The 20,952-nt window shown below is 46.3% G+C and overlaps 1 protein-coding gene across 1 annotated transcript; it reads left to right on the forward strand.

Moving 5' to 3' along the window:
- Positions 1 to 4,105: 4,105 nt before the first annotated feature.
- Positions 4,106 to 10,351, forward strand: LOC124658870 (probable WRKY transcription factor 13). The gene is made up of 3 exons (XM_047196866.1): positions 4,106 to 4,393; positions 4,495 to 4,782; positions 10,180 to 10,351. The coding sequence occupies exons 1-3, from the start codon at positions 4,116 to 4,118 to the stop codon at positions 10,349 to 10,351; spliced, it is 738 nt and encodes a 245-aa protein (XP_047052822.1). The 5' UTR covers positions 4,106 to 4,115.
- Positions 10,352 to 20,952: the final 10,601 nt, after the last annotated feature.

Raw genomic sequence — 20,952 nt, forward strand, 5'->3', positions numbered from 1 at the left:
CTTGGTCTATGGCTATGGCACGTCCAGTGGCATCCATTGGAGTAAAGGAAGTGAAAAAAGAAGACCATTGGGTTGGGGAAGACTCCCTCAACCACTCTTCTTGGCGATGCTTCTTACTCTACCTTTCAATTCCGTTGCCTTTCTTCTTCTGATCGAACCAATGGTTCGGACTAGGACATGCAAATCCCGAAAGGAGGATTCGAGGAGCCTCCGGTGTCGACAGAGGAAAACCGAAGGAGGATTCGAGGACATGCTTCTTATTCTACCTTTCAACTCTGTGAGGTGTTCGGTTTTCCTCTGTCGACACCGGAGTGGTGTGTCATTGGCGAGTAGTCCTTTGGCTTTTCAAGAATCTGCTAACCTGCTACTCCCGTGGCAGCAAGAAAAGCCGTGAATGCGGTGTTGTAGACTTGGTCGCTTGGCCCCTTCTTCTATAATATACGATACACCTTCTAGGGTGTATGATACAAAAACAAAATCTTGCGTTGCATAAAAGCCGCGTGTTGTAAACTTGGTCACTGTACATATACATCATCCATGTATAAAAGACAGCATGCATGTATGGCCTTGTTGTTGTGGAGCGGTGCGGGAATATATTGCTATGGTATGGGTCGCTCATGATGAGCAGCGGAGTGGCAAAGGCAGAGGGAAGTATACGGAGCTAGCTAGGCGGCCATGATGGCTCCATCGTGCGAGCACTGTGAAAAAGGTGCGCTCGCTCGTGTGGATGGAGATGAGACGATCGAGTGATCGATCAAAGCATGCATGCGTGCGTAGTGTGCACATGCACACATGTCTGGTCGTCGTCTGGATATGATCATCCTCTCTTCTTGCATACTGCATTTTTCATATGCATAGCCCTCCATTATTGAGTATTCATGTATCTTACATTTTATCTAAGTTGAATCACATGTATTGAACATGTGCTTACTCTTCTAGTGTGTCTCGTATTTTCTGTTGTATTTTAGTACTCCCGCCGACCCTAAATTATTCTCAGAGTTAGCCAAAATATAGCTAAAATGTGTCTAGATTTATTAAACCTGCGAGAAGTATTTTGTGTTGGAGGAACTACTATATAGAAGATTTATTAAACCTGCGAGAAGTATAGGAACCTGCGAGAAGTATTCACATGTCTTATCAACGAAAGTCGTATCTAGATTAATAAATGGTAGATGTAAATAAATTCAGACGTTATCTATCATTTTTCTCATTAGTTAAGCTGCCACGACACTTTTTTTTTTACCAAAGTGACACACTTTTAGATGCAGCTGAGGTGGACAGTCTACAGGAACAAGAGTGCCATGTCACACGAAGCGTCTTCTTTCTCGGACAATTCATGTATGCTGTCTAAAATCCAAATAGGGCCCTATATGTTTTTTGTAAATGTGTATTGTGCAAGTGCAACTAAGATACATGTACATACGATGCTGCCGGAATGCATTGAGAGTACAAGAAAGATGTGAATCACATGAGTCCAAAAGAGCGAGAATAATGTTTGGTGGCTTTACAAAAGGGGAGCCGGCCTTTTGCATCAGGTCATCAGAAACTTTGCCATCGATTGCCAAGCTGAGGATCGAGAGTAGCTGGCAGGGTGAGCTTTTCGGACACGAAAGGGGAAATGTAGAGTTGTTTGGGATCGCCAAGCAGACCCAGACAGAGAGCTTTGGGTCCAAAGGTTGCACCACCGGTCGATGATGGCCGGCCGGCCCGGGTCGAGAGGTGATGCGTTTCAAAGAGATTTGACCCGTGAATCTATTTGGGATACGGGTGTCATGTTTTCTCCTCTTCCCTGGCTCAGGCTGCGTACACGCAACAAAGTAGCACATGAGATAAATGGGACTCCCGGCCGTGTAGAACATGGCCAAGTGTGGGAGAACTCTAATTCAGATTAGTCGCAAAAAGGATTAGTTGTTAAAATATGACATAATTTGACGGTTTGCGATCCTAGCGAAATCAGTAATGCTTTCGTTACTATGGTTTTAGGTTAGTCTCTTCCGATCTATGGTTGTCATCTTTGACGACGGTTGCCGCTCTGGTGCGCCGGTCTTTTGAGGACTTAGCACGACGACTTCCCATTTATCTACTACAGCAAGTTTTAATATGACAAGCTTTGCCTGGCTCTGTGGTGGAGGGGTGAGGATGGCGGTGCGCCTTCGGCTCGTGTCAGTGTCTGCAGTTGTCGCTAGGTGGTCCGAAGACCTACTTGTATTTTTCATTACTTTTGGGTCTATTTGTACTACAATTGATGATTATTAATAGATCAGTATAATTTTTACAAAAAAATGATATAATTTGACGGTTTGCTACCCTAGCGAATCAGTAATGCTACAAAAAGAAAAACTGTTACATAATTTTCTTACGGAAATCAGCATGCAGCGTGTGACATCAGAATGTGGCCCTGGTTCAAGGGGGCCGGCGAATCAAAGCTCAGCCAACCAATTGATTGCACGTCAGTCTGTACTAATGTTCTTAGACCAGTCACAATGCATAGTGTTATATAAAAGTATCATGCGTATGATACTACTATATGTTACTATGTCTACAATGCTTGTATTCATGTATTTGTATCATTGTCCTCTTATATTAATTGATTTATAGAATCTCAATGTAAATCTATATATAAGGACAAGGCATTTCTGAACCCAGGTGTAGATGCTCTTGATTTAATAAAAAATTCGAAACAAATAGCAAAAAAAATTTAAAAAATCTGAATTTTTTGGAAAATGAACATGAACACTTGTTCTAACTTTACACCAAAAATCTCCAGAAAAAGACTTACGTAGTGATCTGTGCAAAAAAGACAAATTGAAGTGATGTAAGAAACAAATCTAGACGTTCTAAACAGCACCGTATTTTAGCTTTTTTGCACAAACCACTATAGATGTCTTTTCTCGGAAATTTTTGGTGTGCAGTTAGAACACTTGTTCATGTTCATTGTCCAAAAATATTAGATTTTTTAAAATTATTTTACTATTTGTTTTGATTTTTTTATTAAATCAGGAGCATCTACACCCCAGTTCAGATTTGGTTTTTCTTATATATAAAATGTAACATTAAATTTTCTAGTACGACGTGATATGATACTACAATCATCTCCCTCATCTTTAATTGCACTACCACATCAGCGTTTTCCATGCATGAGATGCATGATACTACCTATCATACTCCCATTGTGAGTAGTCTTAAGCCAAACCGTCTGTAGATCTAGGATTATTGGTAGCGAGTAGTGCACATTTACACCATAATAAGAAAGAGTAAGCCGTACGGTTGACATCATTTCGATTGTTTTTGCTGTTCCAAAAGACCGTGAATGTTGGACAAGTGTTTCGACTGCATTTTTTCACGTGTTTTAATCACATTTTCAAGTACATATTTGAATTCTCAGTCGACTCAACCATTTAGTCCACATAAGAGATTTCTATAAAAATATATTTAGGTAAATTATGGCAACATATATGCATAGAGAGAGATTATGTCCCAAACGAAACAATCCGTATAATTGGTGTAGTTGAAAGCACGTGTAAACATAATGGAATTGCTACTTAGACACCGTGTAAATTTTGTTTAAGTCCCAATCAACTGAGCTTAACCTTGTGGTTTATTTTTGTTTTTATCATCGATAATGTTTTTCTATTTTTACTGGCGCTAAATGCCTAGCCAAATCTTAAAAAAATTAGATGTAGCCAAAACTAATTACCATAAAACAAACGGAATTCTTCTCGCGGGAACCTGAGGAATCTGATCCACGCGCGACCTGCCGTGATCCTTCCGATTTTCCTAAACTAACGGTGGGATGGAAAATTTCCTTTAAAAAAAATTGACGCCATTCATCAAAAAACCATTGGGTTGCGCACGAATTAACCGTGACAGACCATATATAATTTGACATGATGTTAACTGCGGTAGAAAAATGGTGATTGGGAGTTGGGATAAGATGATAAACTCTCTTGACAGAGCTTTCACCAACTTATTCCTCGGTCCCTCCAAACTTCCTACACGGCCACACAATCACACATCACCACAACACAAGCAAACACTTGGGAAAACTAGAGCTAGAGAGAGAGAGAGGGGCACAGATGGAGAGACCGATGTTCCCATCACCAGGGAGGGCGGCGATGGCGATGGCCCACGGGCAAGCACCCTGCACGGCCGGCGGCGGCATGGTAGCCGACTCCACCCCGGCCGCCATAAGCTTCTGCTTCCAACCCTCCGATCCTCCTTCCAGCGGTGGTGCTCTCTCCAACCACCATGCCCTCCTAGGTTTCAGCCCCCTCGTCCTAGACCACCCAACCACCACCTCCATCTCCACAATCCCCGCCGCTCCCACCATGTATCGCCCCCATGCACCGCCCGGAGCTCTCCATCCTCCGAGATCATCCCCTCCACATCCATGGTAATTTACTGATCTCCCTCACTCTCTTCTCTCTCTCTAGCTACATGTGTGATGCCTGAGTTGTGACTTGTGACATGTCTTGCTTCTCCTTTGCTAATTAGGTCTTGCGAGGAAGGCGAGCTAGAAAGGCAGGCTGGAAAGGGCCCGATGGTGGGCGGCTTGGCGTCGGGAGGAAGTGGAGCCGGTGGCCGGTTGCATGGGTCGCTGGCAGCGGCGGGGATGGGGGTCGGTGCGGTGAGGATGAAGAAATCGGCAGGGGCGAAGGCGCGGCGGAAGGTGAGGGAGCCGAGGTTCTGCTTCAAGACGATGAGCGACGTCGATGTGCTCGACGACGGCTACAAGTGGCGCAAGTACGGCCAGAAGGTCGTCAAGAACACGCAGCACCCACGGTACGTACGTGATGCATATATACGACGCTATATATATGTATGTGTGTGTACGATTTTATGATCAGGCGCGCGATTGGTAATTCCCTTGCTATATATATACCTTGTCCAATTTGGTGAATGGTGAGATAAACTCATCACAAGTCACAACTTGATTACCTATGGCTATATTTTCTAAGAAAAACTACGGTTAATTACTAGTTAATAAGGAAATACATCTGCTTAGTGTCTTGGTTACTGCCGTATATAATCAGTATGGATTTAGATTTCAATTCGCTAACAGTGTATTATTTCAAGCATACACATGCATGTTTAGTACCAGACCATTTTATGTATAAGCCAGAAATGTTCTTAAGAAGTACAGTTCTTGGCTGTTCTTATAACTTGGAAACACCTATAATTTCCAAACATTTGCAATGAGCACCTTTTTAAACTGCTTATTGAAAGATTCAGTTTATGGTTATTCCATATTGTCAGTGTTACATCAAAGGGCACTAGCACGAGATGAAATTCTAAGGAACTGAAGGTGAAATACTATGGCCTCTAGATTCATAAAAATACCTTCGCCTCCACTTTTTTACTCTTTCTGCTAGGGAGAGATAAGCCCCTTGCTAGGGTTAGCCTAATGTAGACGAGGTTAAGAAGTAGCTTTCTTCATGTATCATTGTGCACAGTTTTCGTTGTTGATTAATCATGCCCACTCACGCTTGTTCACGCATATAGGCGATTGAACATACAGAGCATGAAGATATTGACGAGATCGTCTTTCGATATGCTCATCATAATGCAATAATAACTAATTAACTGGCACTATGTTAATTTGATCATTGACACCAAACTAGGAACTTAAGCTAATTAGTTTTGGGTAATCTGATATCTATTCGATGCTTGATTCGAGATCATTGGATACAAATGTTCTGAATGTCCTATCATCCTATTTACGAATCCTTTTTACCCACTAAATAATCCTCAGTTGTGAACTGAAGGCTTTGATGAGTTAGTGAATTCACGTTCAGTTTCTTCGACATGCTTCCTTGTTTGCATGAAGATACAAACTCTAGGGTGTCTAGACAAGCAAGTTGTAGGATTTCACATATAAAGAAGAAGATTCACCATATTCGCTAACTTTTACCATTTACACTAGTAGGAAAAGCCTCATCAGTGGCGCACCAAAAACACATTCTGTGGCGCATGGGTGGTGCGCCACAGAATTCTCGCCACAAAAATAAGGATTCTGTGGCGCACCAGCCAATGCGCCACAGAAAGCTTATTTCTGTGGCGCACCGGACGGTGGTGCGCCACGTAAACAGAAGTCTTATTTCCGTGGCGCACCACCGCCGGTGCGCCACAGAATTTTTTTAAAATTTCAAAAAGAGTGGCGGCCAGATCTAGATCTAGATCTAGATCTGGGGCCGCCGAATTTTTTTTAAAATTTTTCTGGAAGGTCGCCGGAGGTGGGTGGGGTGGGTGGGTGGAGGATGAGGCCGGCCGGAGGAGGTGGTGGTGGTGGTGGAATAGGAGGAGGTGGAGGTGGAGGTGGTGGTGGTGGTGGTGGTGGTGGTGGTAGAGGAGGAGGAGGAGGAGGAGGAGGAGGAGGAGGAGGAGGAGGAGGTGGTGGTGGTGGTGGTGGTGGTGGTGGTGGTAGAGGAGGAGGTGGTCGCCGGAGGAGGAGGAGGAGGAGGAGGAGGTGGTGGTGGTGGTGGTGGTGGTGGTGGTGGTAGAGGAGGAGGTGGTCGCCGGAGGAGGTGTTGGTCGTGGTCGCTGTAGTAGTTCGCCGGAGTAGTTCGCCGGAGTAGTTCGCCGGAGTTGTTGGTCGCCGGAGTTGTTGGTCGCCGGAGTAGGAGAGGAGAGAGGAGAAGTGGAGAAGTGGAGGAGAGGAAGAGAAGAGGAGAGGAGGAGAAGGGGAGAAGTGCAGAAGTGGAGAAGAGGAAGAGAGGAGGAGAGGAGGAGAAGAGGAGAAGTGGAGAAGGGGAGAAGTGGAGAAAGGGAGAAATGGAGGAGAAGGAGAAGTGGGCGCCAGAAATTTCAAATTTGGACGTTAATTCTGTGGCGCACGTGCACTTGGTGCGCCACAGAAATTTTTTTTCTTTTTTTCTATTTTGCAGCAAAAAATCTTTAACTGCCCGTAACTTTTTACTCTTTTGGAATTTTGAGATTCTAAAAATTGTCCAACCGGGCAAGCCCTGGTGAATTCGGATGTAGATTTTTCGTGGGAACATTTTGATATATTATGCGTTTTTTTCGAGTTCGTACGCAACCGGAAATCCAGTTTGATGATTTTCCCACGCAATTTTGCAAAAAAAGTCGAAATTATTGTTTGTTAATTCTCAGTGGTAAAAGATGACATAATACATAGGCATCTTGAAGGGATTTATTTTTTGAAATTTTTATCTATTTTTTTTATTTTTTACAGAGGTTAAAAAGGCGATCCACGCGGGGGGGGGGGGTGGAGTTGCATGGAACTCATGTGCGCCACGAAATAAGGCTTTCGTGGCGCACCATCCCACGTGCGCCACAGAAAGTCTTAGTTCAGTGGCGCACCAGGAACAATGCGCCACAGAAAGTCTTAATTCAGTGGCGCACCAGGCCAGTGCGCCACAGAATGTCTTATTTCTGTGGCGCACGTGATCCTGTGCGCCACAGAAATAGTGAAACCAATGATTTGGGCTGGCCCCACCAAATTTCTGTGGCGCATGGATCCCTGGTGCGCCACAAAATTAAGCTATTTCTGTGGCGCACCGTGTCTGGTGCGCCACAAAATAACTTTCTGTGGCGCATTTTAAACGGTGCGCCACAGAACTAAGCATCGCCTATAAGGGTTTTCCTACTAGTGTTAAGCTTAGCATGCATCTCAATGGTGGGAGTATATTTTTAAGCTACTCTCCATGTGTTCCAAGTTGTAGTAGTTATCGCACCTTAGGTCAAATTTGGTCTAGATACACATATAGCTAGGCGCGTTTCAGTTTGTAGGTTCTCTCATTTTGAAAAATATTTTTTCAACTAATTCGGAATTGAAGGAGTATATGAGTATTGTTTATTATTCTTCTCTAGTGTTTATGGAAACTACATTTTTTTGCTTGATCTCGCAGCAAAAAGATCACTATATATCAAGGGTTACATATGGATAAAGTATAAATACTCCCTCCATTCATATTTTTTGTCATGGTTTTAATTCAAATTTGAATGGAATGGAGGGAGTATAACATAACTTCATTTTTTCTAGAGAACTAATAAATGTAAAAAATTGTGTCGAATACAATTTCGATATAACGAGTGCTGAATAAATTTTATTCTTAATACAAATAAGGCCAGTGGCATCTTATTATATTGATTGAAGTGTATTCCACGAATGTTGGTATAAATTGTCCGATAAAACAGGATTTTGTCACATTTAATGTAATTGAATTGTTTATGTCATTATGGTTTGGATTGTCATAATTTAGTGAATGTTATGAAAATTTAACATGACGAAACTTGCATGAAAAGCCGAGAGACTTCTCACATGCAGAAACTAAAAACTCACTCTATACGTAGCTTGTGCACTTTGGCTCACAGCAAACCACAGCCAACATTCTCACAAATTAATCATTGTACGCTCCTACTATACAGTAGTTAACTTTTCTAAAGTTCCAGTCATTGGATCACAAAAGCTTGGCAAAGTGTTTGCAAAGCTAGCTGGTCCAAAGATGGCTTTGTTATGCCTGGTCCTCTTGTTGTCGCTACTCTAACTCTCTACACCTCCTAAACTGAACCCTAATGCTTATCAACACAAGTTAATTAGCACGTTATATCTAGCTAGCTAGCTAGCTACTCATACACAAGGCACACAAAACATGCTCCTATTCCATTGTTAATTTACTAGGTCGCGCTTGCTACATATTCTAAGCTAGTTCTTTGTTTACATGTCTCAACTGGATTAGATCAGATCAGATCATAACCTTGTTTCCCTTCTTTGTGTTCTTCCATCGACTAGTCTCTATTCATGACGTCCAACTTAGAGAGCCCCTGGCCGTTCGTGTAGTCAGAAGAAGTCGTGTCGTAAGTACCAGTAGGTCGGAATGCTCATCGCACCATCTAATAGTTCCACTAACGTCCACTCAGCCATATGTGTGGGACGAATGCAACACAGCTATACGTCAGAACAAACAAACTAAGCCGGCCATTTTCTGTCATAAAAATAGCTAATAAGGCGGGTAATCTGAAAACATACTGTTCGTTGAACGCTAGCAGTAGGGCGGCGCTTTCCCTTCTGTTTTTTTTGTTTCCTGTAAGCTACCTGAACATGGTTTCGTTATCTCGCCGATAATGAAATTTGATTCCCTGTTGGATCGCTTGGTTTTTTTAACATACTGTAAGATAATTTGTTAGCAGAGATTAATCCTGTCTATATGTCTTCTCTGGGTGTGTATAGTCTAAACTCTATACGACACGTGTAGTATTTTTTTTTTGGTAAGGGATACGTGTAGTATACATATGCGTGTATGAATCTATCAAAACCTATCGATCAGTATGCATGTGTGGTGTGGTGATCATAGCAGGCAGAGGCAGTGAGAAAGCATTGACCCACAGCTAGCACCGGATCGACAGCATCCAGTCCAATCTGATTAGCCCCGTGCAATGATGCCACTGAGAGACCCAACCCGACCCTCTGGTCGATCGATCGATCTCTGGCTCACACACCACGGTAGCATCATGGCATTTCCAATCAACTGGCAGATCCTCGCAATCATCCTTCTTCTTTTCCATTTTTCTTATGTGTTCATTCATTTCAGGGAATCTCCCTAGCTTCTGCTAAGCTAACTGTGATAGCTTAACTAGGAAACGACATACACATTATCCTGTCCCAAAAACTCACCGATCTCTGGAAAAATCCTGAACCATCCAATCGATTCTAGGATCGTTCATATACACAGCATGCCAAATGATTTCGAATGCTTATTTTATGTGGTATTTACGTGTTTTGATCTCACTGGCCGTGGGAGGAAGGAATCTCTCCACTGTGTGGTAAAGGGGCCATGGGAGGATGATGATGATGATGAAAGGGTGGATTTGAGCTTTGCAAAGGGCCCAAGTTTTTTGTACCCCGGCCTGCAATTATTACCACATCTTTCTGAATCTATGCCCCCATCCATTCTTGCTCTTGGGGTGAGATGAGGGGAATGATGCCAGTACCTGAGTAGCCTGGAAATATTCTATCATCTAAATATATCATTTTCTTTCCATGTCGATGTGTTGTCACTATGATTGAGAATTTTTTTTTTCCCAGCATCAGTGTACTGCACCTCCTACGTGTCTACAGCTCTCTGAATATTCACTGGCAGCTAAATATTCGCGGTACTACATCATGCAGAACTGAAAATTGAGCTGACGGGAACTGCTGCTGTGTGGAAATGTGTGCAGGAGCTACTACCGGTGCACGCAGGACAAGTGCCGGGTGAAGAAGCGCGTGGAGCGGCTGGCGGAGGACCCGCGCATGGTGATCACCACCTACGAGGGCCGCCACGTCCACTCCCCCTCCCGCGACGACGACGACGACGCACGCGCCAACGCTGAGATGAGCTTCATCTGGTAGGTAGCCTCTCGCCGCGCCGGCGCCGCCGGCCGTTCATGCATGCTGCAAAGCACTGCTCGTCGTCGTCCATGCGTGCATGTTTTGTGCTCGATTACCATTGTTCTTGTTGTTGTATAGCTAGGTTGTGGTGATGTATAACACTGTAGCAGCAGTTGGAACACGTACTACTTAAGTAAGCAGTAGCTAGCGGCAATAAGAGGGCGCACGGGCGACAATGGTAAGGTGTTGGAGCTCCGGCGCCGGTGGTGGTGCTAGCAGCTACTACAGGTTATTTCATGGGATCTGGTGAAAACAGTGTAAAGTTGTTCATGTTGGCGTAACTTGCGGTGTCTTTTGTGTACCGAAGGTCGGAAGGGATGATCCCTTGCTTTTTTTAAAAAAAAAGTTCATTCGGCATACCTATTTTTTCACCTTGCTTGATGTGTTTGCACTTGGGGAAGTGGTGGTCATTTGAAATAAGGGCTGGTGTTGATTCACCATTCCTGCATATGTTGAAATCATTATTTTCTTTTCGCAACAAAATATCATTTTCAACCTGTTTTCTCTTTTGGAACAAAACGTTTGCCTTTTCTTTCCCTACAATGTTTGGGCTTGTCTATGTCTCAGTTGGCCAAAATTTTCTTATGTCTCAGTCCCCTTAGAAAAGCGCAACCGCAATTCAAAAAAATGCAAGCAAAACCGATAATTCTTATGGATCTAAATTGCTTGACGTTACTTTCATATTGTAAAGCATCTTCCCAACCGTTGTGGAACAATGTCCAGTGGCGCTATTTAGAACTTAGAAGATGTTGCATGACAGACTCGCGAGACACGAAACCCTAGCTACCAGACTATCATCCCTTTTCAAGGCCTCCCTTTGTCTTCGGTGGCCTCTCGATCACCGTGGATTGACATTGGAGAGCGATTTTGAAAAAAACGGTTTTATTAGAGTTACTTGTATCATAGGTATTGGGTATAGAGTAGTACTCTACCCCAATACGTATCCTCCTTGTATACGCCACCACGGGGGCTCTTTCCGTGTATGTAAACATGTAATCGGCGACCCCAAAGGGTATGACTGTTCGAACCTACAACCTAAGGATTCAACATGTTTCACTATGCTATGTTTGCGTGCTCTTAGTGACTCGTTATGAAGTGTATAAGTGGATTGTACTAGCCCTTTCTATTAATTCAAACTTTTAGTTGCGTTGGCTTGGCATGAAGCTTGACATAGTATCATAGCCCATGCTCTCGAGTTTGAGTCCTATTTTTTTTGCAATTTATTCTAAAATTGTTGGTGCCCCCCGCCCCCTTTTTATTCATATACATGTATTTGCCCTTTGTATGTTTACTTGTTGACTTTATGTTCTCCCATCACACGTGAGATGGGTGTTGTGAAGTGTATAAGTGGTTTGTACCATGCCGCATATTAAGGTTGATCGGTTTAACGCGTGTGTCCACTTGTTCTCTCTCCTAGGCGGCGGCTACCCATCTTCCTCCTATCTCCACCGGCCAAAACGTTGCTTTCCTCTCCTTTCTTGCACTCCGGTGGCAGGAGGAGGGGTACCTCGTCCTTCCGTTCTTAGTTAGCGTTAGGGCTCGTCTGTTGTTGTGCGTCATTCTGGTGGTGGGAGCAGCGTCTAGGCGAATAAATCTGCCTCCACTTTACTCCCACACCGGTGGCGACCTTCACAGAGACGTCCCGGAGTTGATGGCAACGTGTTCTTTTCAATTCTTTGGATTGGCATCTTGGTATTCTCATCGTTTTTCAGATCTGGCGAGATCTGTTTCTCGATGTGTCGCTGGCATTCATCATTGTCCACGATGGCACTAGAGATCGGGAAGAGGTGGATGCTCTGGAGTGAGGATTTTCCTCCGGAAGTGGTGGATCTTTCGTTGTTCCCCGATGTGGTGGGTCTTGGTTAAAGGTAGCATGAGGACATCCCTCGGCATCGACTCATAAAGCCTCGTTGGCGATGATGCTTCTTTGGATCTGGCAATGGTGGAGGCTCGGCGTCTCCTTAAACGTGTGCCTAGGCGGAGTTGGAGTTTGGTGGCGGCTGCTAGTTTCAGCGAGTACAGGAAACCCTGGGGATAGTTCTCTATTTTTCTATCTTTTAGGGTTTCTGAATGCAAAGTTTTCAGCTAGTCTGTTTTTCAGTTTGGACGTTTGTTGGTTCATGTAACTTGATTTTCTATTAATGAAATATGTGGTAGCTCTGCAAAAAAGAAAGCCAACATATATTTATCCTGGCTTCGGCTTTGGTCAATTTGCCATTATTTCCCTATGTTCGATCCGATATACATTTCTTCATAATAAAATCAATAGTTTAATTGTTTGCTAAAAAACTACGTTGGCATTTGTCTGACTAGATTGGTCTTGCAAAGATACTAAGCGCGCATTTGGTAGGATGGGCGTCCCTTGGCTCGTATCGGTCCGAAGCAATTTTCGGCTCGTTTGGTTGCCCGGGCTGAGTGGCGTTGTTGCACGAACCAGTTCTCAAAGCACCCTCGGGCCAGGCCCTGGAGGAATGCCCGGTTTGGCAGTTTCCAGCGGTGCAGGCAAATCTCCAACTCGGCTGATGCAAAAGCGAATCATCGTCGCACGCACGGAGACGAGGATGGAGATGGCAGGAGCTGCAGCGCGCATCGGCGAAAAGTGAAAAGGGGGCGGGAAGGATTCCGTCACCTCCCGCCGCGTCCATCGCCTATTTCTATCCCCTCCTCCACTCCCCCCCCCCCCCCCCCCCCCCCCCCCCCCAAATTTCGAGCTCCTCCTCCCGTTGGCAAGCAGGTAAGAGGCGCACAAACCTCCGCTCGGCGGCAGCGACTACATTTGGGCGGCTTCATCTACTTCCTGGTGCAGCACATCTTCACCTCCGGTGATGACTTTAAGGAATTCCTTATCCCGGTACCGCGGTTATGTTTAGATCTAGGTAAGGCGTTATCAGATCTTGGCTAGGATTTGGTCTTGTAGCAGGGGTTAGTCCGGATTGTGTTGAGCTATCATGATCTTTCTAGGGTTCGACATTTCTGGTTGCTTGTTTGTCCTAAATGTGTTCACCTACCATGATCTTGCTAGGGTTTGTGCTATTCACAGTTGCAATGAACTGCTTATCTGATTTAGGATGATTATTGGTATGGTTTGTGTTGTCCACTTTAGGCATGTCTTTGCTTGCAAGTAGATTCACGTCATATGTACTACGATGTGTGTATGAATCCTTCTGTGATGACTTTAGTCAGGCGCTCGTCTGCGCTGGGGACTCTCAGATCCCTTCGCAAGTTCCCGATTCACAGCCCGTCTATGACTCCAAGGTGGCGGTCACCCCTCTATCGTCCGTCAATGGGCATGTGGCTGACCTGGTGGATCAGGTAGCGGTAGAGGTCGCGGCTAGATTGGACGCCACAAAGAAGAACAAGAACTGCAGGAAAGCGAACAAGGCCTTGAAGGCCTCACATAAAGGGACTGGCACCATAAAATGGCTTCCATTCATGTCGAGCTTCGTCTTGGAGAAGATGTGCAGCTTGATCAAGACCGGAGTGAGAACTGACAAAGGATTCAAGGAAGCCCATCTGGCTGTTATGGTGAAGGGCCTATTTGAACACTGTGGTGTCTCGGCGTGCTCCACTCAGGTGTACAACCACCTGAGGAAGTGGAGGCAGAGGTGGCTCTCCATTACCAGGTTCCGCGATCTAAGCGGGGCTCAGTGGTGCGAGGATACCAAATGCGTCATCCTTGAGGGTGAGCACTGCTGCGGTCATGTCGCGGTGAGCACGCTCAGTCCACCTCACTAACTCTTTTGATCAGCGACGAGTAGAACTAACATCATTGTCCCTTCGTATCGTAGGGTCACCCAAATAACGCACAGTTCCGGAATGTGCCCATTGCCAACTACAACGAGATGTATACCATCTTCTCTTTCGGCCTCGCCATCGGCAAGTACACCATGGGATCCAGTGAGCCCCTGGGCTCGGCTGCAGCTACTTCTTCACCCGAGGATGCTGAAATCTAGTAGTCCGACACGATCAATCTCGATGGGCCACCTGAGAAGGCTGTCGACACGCCTGAGAAGGAGACCCCCGGCAAGAGGAAGAGAGGTGCCTTCACCGCCGACGAGCTAGTGGCCTTCACCAACATGGCTGTTGCTGTGAAGGACGTCGCACATGCCATCAGGGACAACATGCCCATGTACATGCACCCTGACATGTACAGTGCGGTCATGGACATGCTTGGCTTCGCCGAGGATGATCGCATGGTGGCCCTAAGGCACCTCGTCAACCACAAGGCACAAGGTTGCAGCTTTGTGGGCATGATCGAGCCACACCGCGCCCTCTGGCTAAGGAACTACCTTGCCAAGTACCACTTCAAGGTGTAGTGGTGCCCTTGAGGGGGTGCTTTAGAGGATTCATGCATGGAGGTGATGAACTTGATGATGATGATGCTGATGATGTACATTTTGGCAAGGGTTCAAAGACATTTGATGGCCCCCTTTTGTAACTATGATGGGGTGGTATATACTAACCCCTCAGGTGATGGTGAACTTGCGGTGTTAGAATGACACCCACTTTTGTTGTGGTGGTAGGATGACACCATAGTAGTGTAGGATGAACTTGTAATCCAATTTTGGAATGATCATGCCCCTGTTAGTTTATCATTTGTTGTCAACACTTGTGTGGTTCTATTGCTCCATTATGAATCATGGTTGTGATCGTTTACCTGTTTTTCTTATGACATGCTAGTGGTATGTGGTGTTCCGCGAACGGGTTCGAGGAATCTACAGCTCATGGAGGGTCTGTCAAGACCAGGTCAGTGGCTACTCCAACAAACAGCTACCGAGGGTATGAAACATTGGAGGAGGCACAACAAGAGTACCTCAACTTCCTGGAAGAGGAGTTCCTGGAAGATCAGGCCATCGATGAGGCGGTGCCATTAGCACAGCTACCGCCGGAGGAAGTATATGCTCTACAAGGAGCACCACCGGAAGTACGTCCGAGTCGGATCAAAGATTATGTTATAAAAGCGACAAGCAAATAACGAAGAACGAAACAAGAACACACATAGGGGACACACGATTTAACGTGAAAACCCCTTCCAACACAGAAAGGGAAAAAACCACGGACTCCAGCCGGCAAATACTTCACTATATCGGGAAGTGTTTACAAACGTATAATCTGATAAATCCTAGCCGGCGGCTTACAAGATGTATATATAGGCGGTGGCAACGATCCGTATAGCTTCCCTTTAGTATATGAATTTGGATCATAATATAACAGATTACATCATCGCCTTCCTCATCGTGGTGATCGTGAGGACCTTGTTCTTCTGAATGGTGTCTGATTGTATGTAGCATGCTATGGTATGTGATCGTATGTAGCATGCTATGGTATGGTAATCTCACCCTATTTGAATCGTAGTAAGGATATGGAACTGTGATTTGAACAACCAAACAGTTGATTCATGTTTTCCTGCGTGCAAGTTGGGCTGGAAACGGGCAACCATACGATGGGATCTGGCTTCTCTCTCCGGCGCAGAAAAGGCCGCCCAGGATACCAAACGACCCGCTTTCATGGCCCATGACCCGTTCGCGACACGCAAGGAGAGGCTCATCTCACTGGGGCAGTGGTGCAGGAATTTCATGGAGGCTACCAAACGCGCTCTAAAGAAACTATTGGCAGACGGAAAAAAAAACTGGTCAGATGGGCACATTCCCTGACTTTCTTTTTATTTTTGCACTACCCATGTATGATAAAATATTAACTGAAATAACTAAATATAAAAAGGTTTTCAAAATTTCGGGGTAGGCCATGGCACACCCAGATGCGTCCGCCGTTGCAAGAAACCCGATATGAGAAGAAAAACAATTCCCGGCTAAAGGGAAATAGTGTATTTTTTATAGCAAAAACACGCTAGACTTTATTGATTAAGGGTGTTTACAGATATCGGAATAGAATCAGGAGGATGGATCAACCATGGGTGGCGTCCGACATCTAGACTCTCTGTTTCTTTCTCCTCACTTATGGATCACTGAGAAAGAAGCTAGTTCAGTCGACATATCTTTGATCTGCTGAATAATATTCAGATTAGCACCTCCACTGCAGGTTTGAATATCTTGTAGCACACCTTTGCAATCTGATGCTAAGATAACATCTGTGCAGCCCAGATCAGTCTCTAATGAGAGAGCTTCTCCACAAGCTAGGACCTCGAGAGTATATATAGCTGGAGCGGTGATTCCCGAGCTCAAAACTGTTGAAGCTCCAAGATAGTTTCCTTGATCATCTCTGCAAATAGAACTTTCTGAACCTGAACAAGTACTCTTCAAAACAGCACCGTCCACTTTTATCTTGACAAAAACTACCGGAGGACTGGAGGAGGGGTCTAAGCCGCAACACAAGGACAATTCCTGTTATTGGCCGGCTGTCTTGCCTTTGTAGAGGAGTCTGCAACTTCGATTTCAGAGATGAACCTCTGAACAAATGGATGAGTCGATAGGGGGCTTTGAAATTCATTCTCGTGAATACCTTTCCTCCTAGCAAACCATATCACCTATAGAGTAACCATTAGTATTCGCAAAAAAAAAGAGTAACCATTAGTGATACAAACTGCGCATGAGGCATTGATTCAACATAGTAAAGTTCCACCTTCGTGCGCCCGACTCCATGGTAGCTAGTATTCATATGTTCTACTAAGGGCATCTCCAGCGGCGCGACGTAAACAGACGCTGAGCGATTGTTTGTGTCCGCCGTGACCGAAAATGCGTCGTGCACCACCTCCAGCGACAGACCGTTCGCGGAGACGCAAACCTGGCCCAAATATGTGGCCCGCTTGGTCCTCGCACGGACGGAAAATGTCCGCTTGGTCCTCGCACGGGCCCGCCTGGCAGCGGCACAACTGCTTCGTCTTCCGCGGCATTACTTCCGGGTGGCGCGCTGCAGCCTTTGTAGGGCCGCGTTAATGGGTGCCTCGGCTTCCGCGAGCGTGCGCAGCGTCGACGCATCTTCTCCGCCGCATGCGGCACCGAGGCGTCGCTTCGGCAGTCTGCGGCCGCGTTAATGGCGAAGCCTCGTGTGCCGCGCGTATTAATGGCGATGCCCCGCGTGGCGCGGCCGTCGCCCTGTCTCAGATCTATATAAACAGGGGCGCGAGCATCTCATCTCCTCCTCACTAAACCCTAGCCGCCGGTGCCGTAGCGCCGCTTCCGCTCAGCCCTAGCAGATCCGCCATGAGCAGCGCCGGACGCGGCCAGGCTGCCGCGCCTCCACCTCCACCTTCACCTCCCACTCCACCTCCCCCGGCCTCGAGCTCCGACGATGAGTTCGACTCCGAAAACAGCACCGACCTCCTCCACCCGGTCAGGGACGCCGAGGCCCTGGCTGAAGCGGAGAAGGAAGCAGAGGAGGAGCGGGCGGCCCATGCGGCGGTCGACGCCGAGCTGGAACAGCTCAGGCTGGCGGCCGCCGCTGCAGCAGAGGACTCTGACTCGGAGATATCTTGGTCCTCCGATGACCCTGATGCGCCTACGTCGGAGGAGAAGGCGGCGGAGCGAGAGGGCCATCGTCGAGTCTTTCGAGACGCCGAAGGACGCCGCCGCCAACGCGAGGCTGGAGCGAGGCACCGCAAGAGGACGCGGCGGCGCACCGAGCCATAGCGGCCGCGCGGGAGTTGGCGGAGAAGCAGGCGACGGAGCGACGCAACGATGGTACCGGTCCGTCCGGAAGCAAGTAGACTAGTCATCTAGGTCTACATTGTATAGTTTTATGCATTTATATGTACTACATTCTATGTTGAAATTCAAAAAATGGGTCGCCCCGCTGGGAGCACACCCAGACGCAAACGGACCCGCGGACAAAATATGTCCGCGGGGCGACGCACACGGACGCTCGCGACCACTTTTGGGCGTCCGAAATGCGTCGCGCCGCTGGAGATGCCCTAATTCAGGTTCAGCCAAAGCTCACACACACCTGGACATATTGCACTCGACCAATTGGTGCCTCCATGAATCCTCTGCTTCGCATAATTTGCACGTACTTGTTGTTGACATTTTTTTTGTGATGCACCAAATCTGCAGTAGGTAGCGACAGCTTAGCCAAACGCCAGACAAGTATTTTAACCTTGGATGGAACATTAACCGCCCATAATTTTGTCCACACTTTATGTTCCTGTTCAGTATTGGATGATGCAGCAGTACCATCAAGCCAGGCCTCCATACGGTACTTGGTTTGAATTACACCTAGGCATTTTTCGGCCCAGGCCGGACCCAAAAACCTGAACCTAAATTTTCAAGCCCGAGCCTGCCCGGTCCGCCCTTCAGGCTTACAAACCTGGCCCAAACCTGGCCCGAACGGACAAAACCTGGCCTGGTCCAACAAGACCAGCCCGAACGAAGCCAAAACCATGTTTCATGCAAGCCCGAGCCTAGCCCGGCCCAGGATCTTCGGATCAGGCCATCCGGGCTGGGCTGCCCATGCCAAGGAGTAGTTTGAATCAGCATTCTATGGGGGGGGGCAGACTGAGAGAACTCCCTCCTTCTCTTTTTTTTTTGTCAAAATGGAGATATAATTTTAGCCTTTGCATCGACAGTTCAATGACAGAAAATCGTGCCAACGTGGCCTTATTCCTTGAAAACACGAAAACATTCCATCAAACAGAAACCGCGAACATCACATATCTCGAAACACCCTCAAAGCGAAATAGGAGCGCTCATCAGATCTAGCAGACTCGTAGCGAGCACCTCATGCACCGCTACAGAAGTCGTCACAACCAGCGAACCGTCGAGCAACCTTTTTTTTAGATAAAAGGCTTAATAGCCCGACTTTAAAATAATAAAGCCTGGAGAGGTTTAACATAATTATTACAACTGCTGCAGCATACAGCTTAGCCAAAATGCACATACACTAGCACAGGGATAGAGCCAACAAAGCGCAGAGATACACCCAAAACTCAAAGAAACCGACATCCAGCAACCTCAAGAACATCATCTCCAGACACATGACCCCATCATGGCAGGAGCGATGACTTTATCTTCCGGTACTTGGACCCATGGCGGAGTAGAGCTCGTGCAGCTCATTAATCATCCAGCAAAGATCCTCCTGGTCCCTAGCTAGTTTTGGAGTTTATACTCCACAGCTGCAAGAATAACATGGTTTTAAAGATGACCTCAGTGGAATGGTTAGGAATTTTCTTTTCGATACGATAGTAATCTTATTGCGAATGAGCCACATCGCCCACGAATGTGCAAGAAACATTAACAAAGTAATGTACGGAGGAGGCCCGCTAGGCTAGAGAGAATATGATGGAACTGATGAAATTGGCGGGTCTCCAAGTGCACCCAAGCCACTGGCGCAAAACACTCCAAGCAAACGTTGCAAGGGAGCAGGAAAAGAACATGTGTGCCACGTCTTCCGGGGCCCCACACAAAGCACAAGTACCATCTGACGGACCATGTATAGTGGCTATATGAATATTAGAAGGTAGTTCGTCGAGAGCAAGTTGCCAAGCAAATATCTTGATCTTGAGGGGAACCACAGCTTTCCACGAGTCCATAGCATGAGCCACCGTTGCCCCTTGCGAAAGCTCTCCATACATGAAACTCACCGAGTACTTCCCCGACGATTCCAGGGACCAACTAACCTTGTCCTTGTCGTGGGACAGCTGGACATTAGCTACCACATCACATAATTGTTGCCACTGAACCCTGCCGACATGGTCCAGCGATCGACGCAATCTGACATTCACTTCTGCCCCAGACAGGACCTGAGCAACCGTCAACTCTGTGTCATCACAAATTGAAAAGATTAGGGGAAACCGATCCTTGAGAAGAGAGTCCCCACACCACTGATCAACTCAGAACCTAGTACGACGACCCTCTCTAAGCATAAATTTTGCCCACATGGCAAAAAGCTATTTGATCTTCTGCAAGCCTTTCTAGAACTGGGATACCCCTTGACCCGAGCCTATTAGCATGCTATCTGCGTCTTGATAGTCTTGATACTTGGCGTGAAGGATACGGCCCAGATGGTGTCCTCGTCTTGGTACAATCTCCAAATCCATTTGAGGAATCTTCTGGATAAAGATAGGCATAAGCTTTGTCGTTCCTTTCGTTGACCACACTATGACGCCTGACAAAGCCCCCTCCCTTCACGTGTTGAACATCACGCGGTCACCATCAAGACCTCACAACACCACACTGCCGAGACACGCCCTCGTCGCTAAGAACCAACACCACACCACTAAGAAACCAAACCACAAGTCCCTCACGAGATGCACTCCTCCAAGATTGATGCCCCAAAAAAAGGGGGAATGGCGTATGTATAGACATCGCCATCATTTGATCCATTGATCTTCTCGTAGTTCCAAGACTAAGAATTCTCATAGGCAAGAAAAACTGCTGGATTTTCATGTTATTCCATGAAAAGCTGAAGTTTCATCAATGAGTTCACTAACCAAGTGTGGACGATTTGCTGCTCAACATGCAATAGGCCGCATGTTATAGTCACTGAGGTAACCAATTACAGTACCATATTTTGCTAATTTGTTCGTCCCCAATTCATTTGATAAAACCTTGCTGGAGCACCTCTTGTTAGGATACATATGTGTGTAGAGGTTACAGTTAGACTACGACTAC

Source organism: Lolium rigidum, chromosome 6 (assembly GCF_022539505.1).
Source record: "Lolium rigidum isolate FL_2022 chromosome 6, APGP_CSIRO_Lrig_0.1, whole genome shotgun sequence".
NCBI classification, from domain to species: Eukaryota; Viridiplantae; Streptophyta; class Magnoliopsida; order Poales; family Poaceae; genus Lolium; species Lolium rigidum.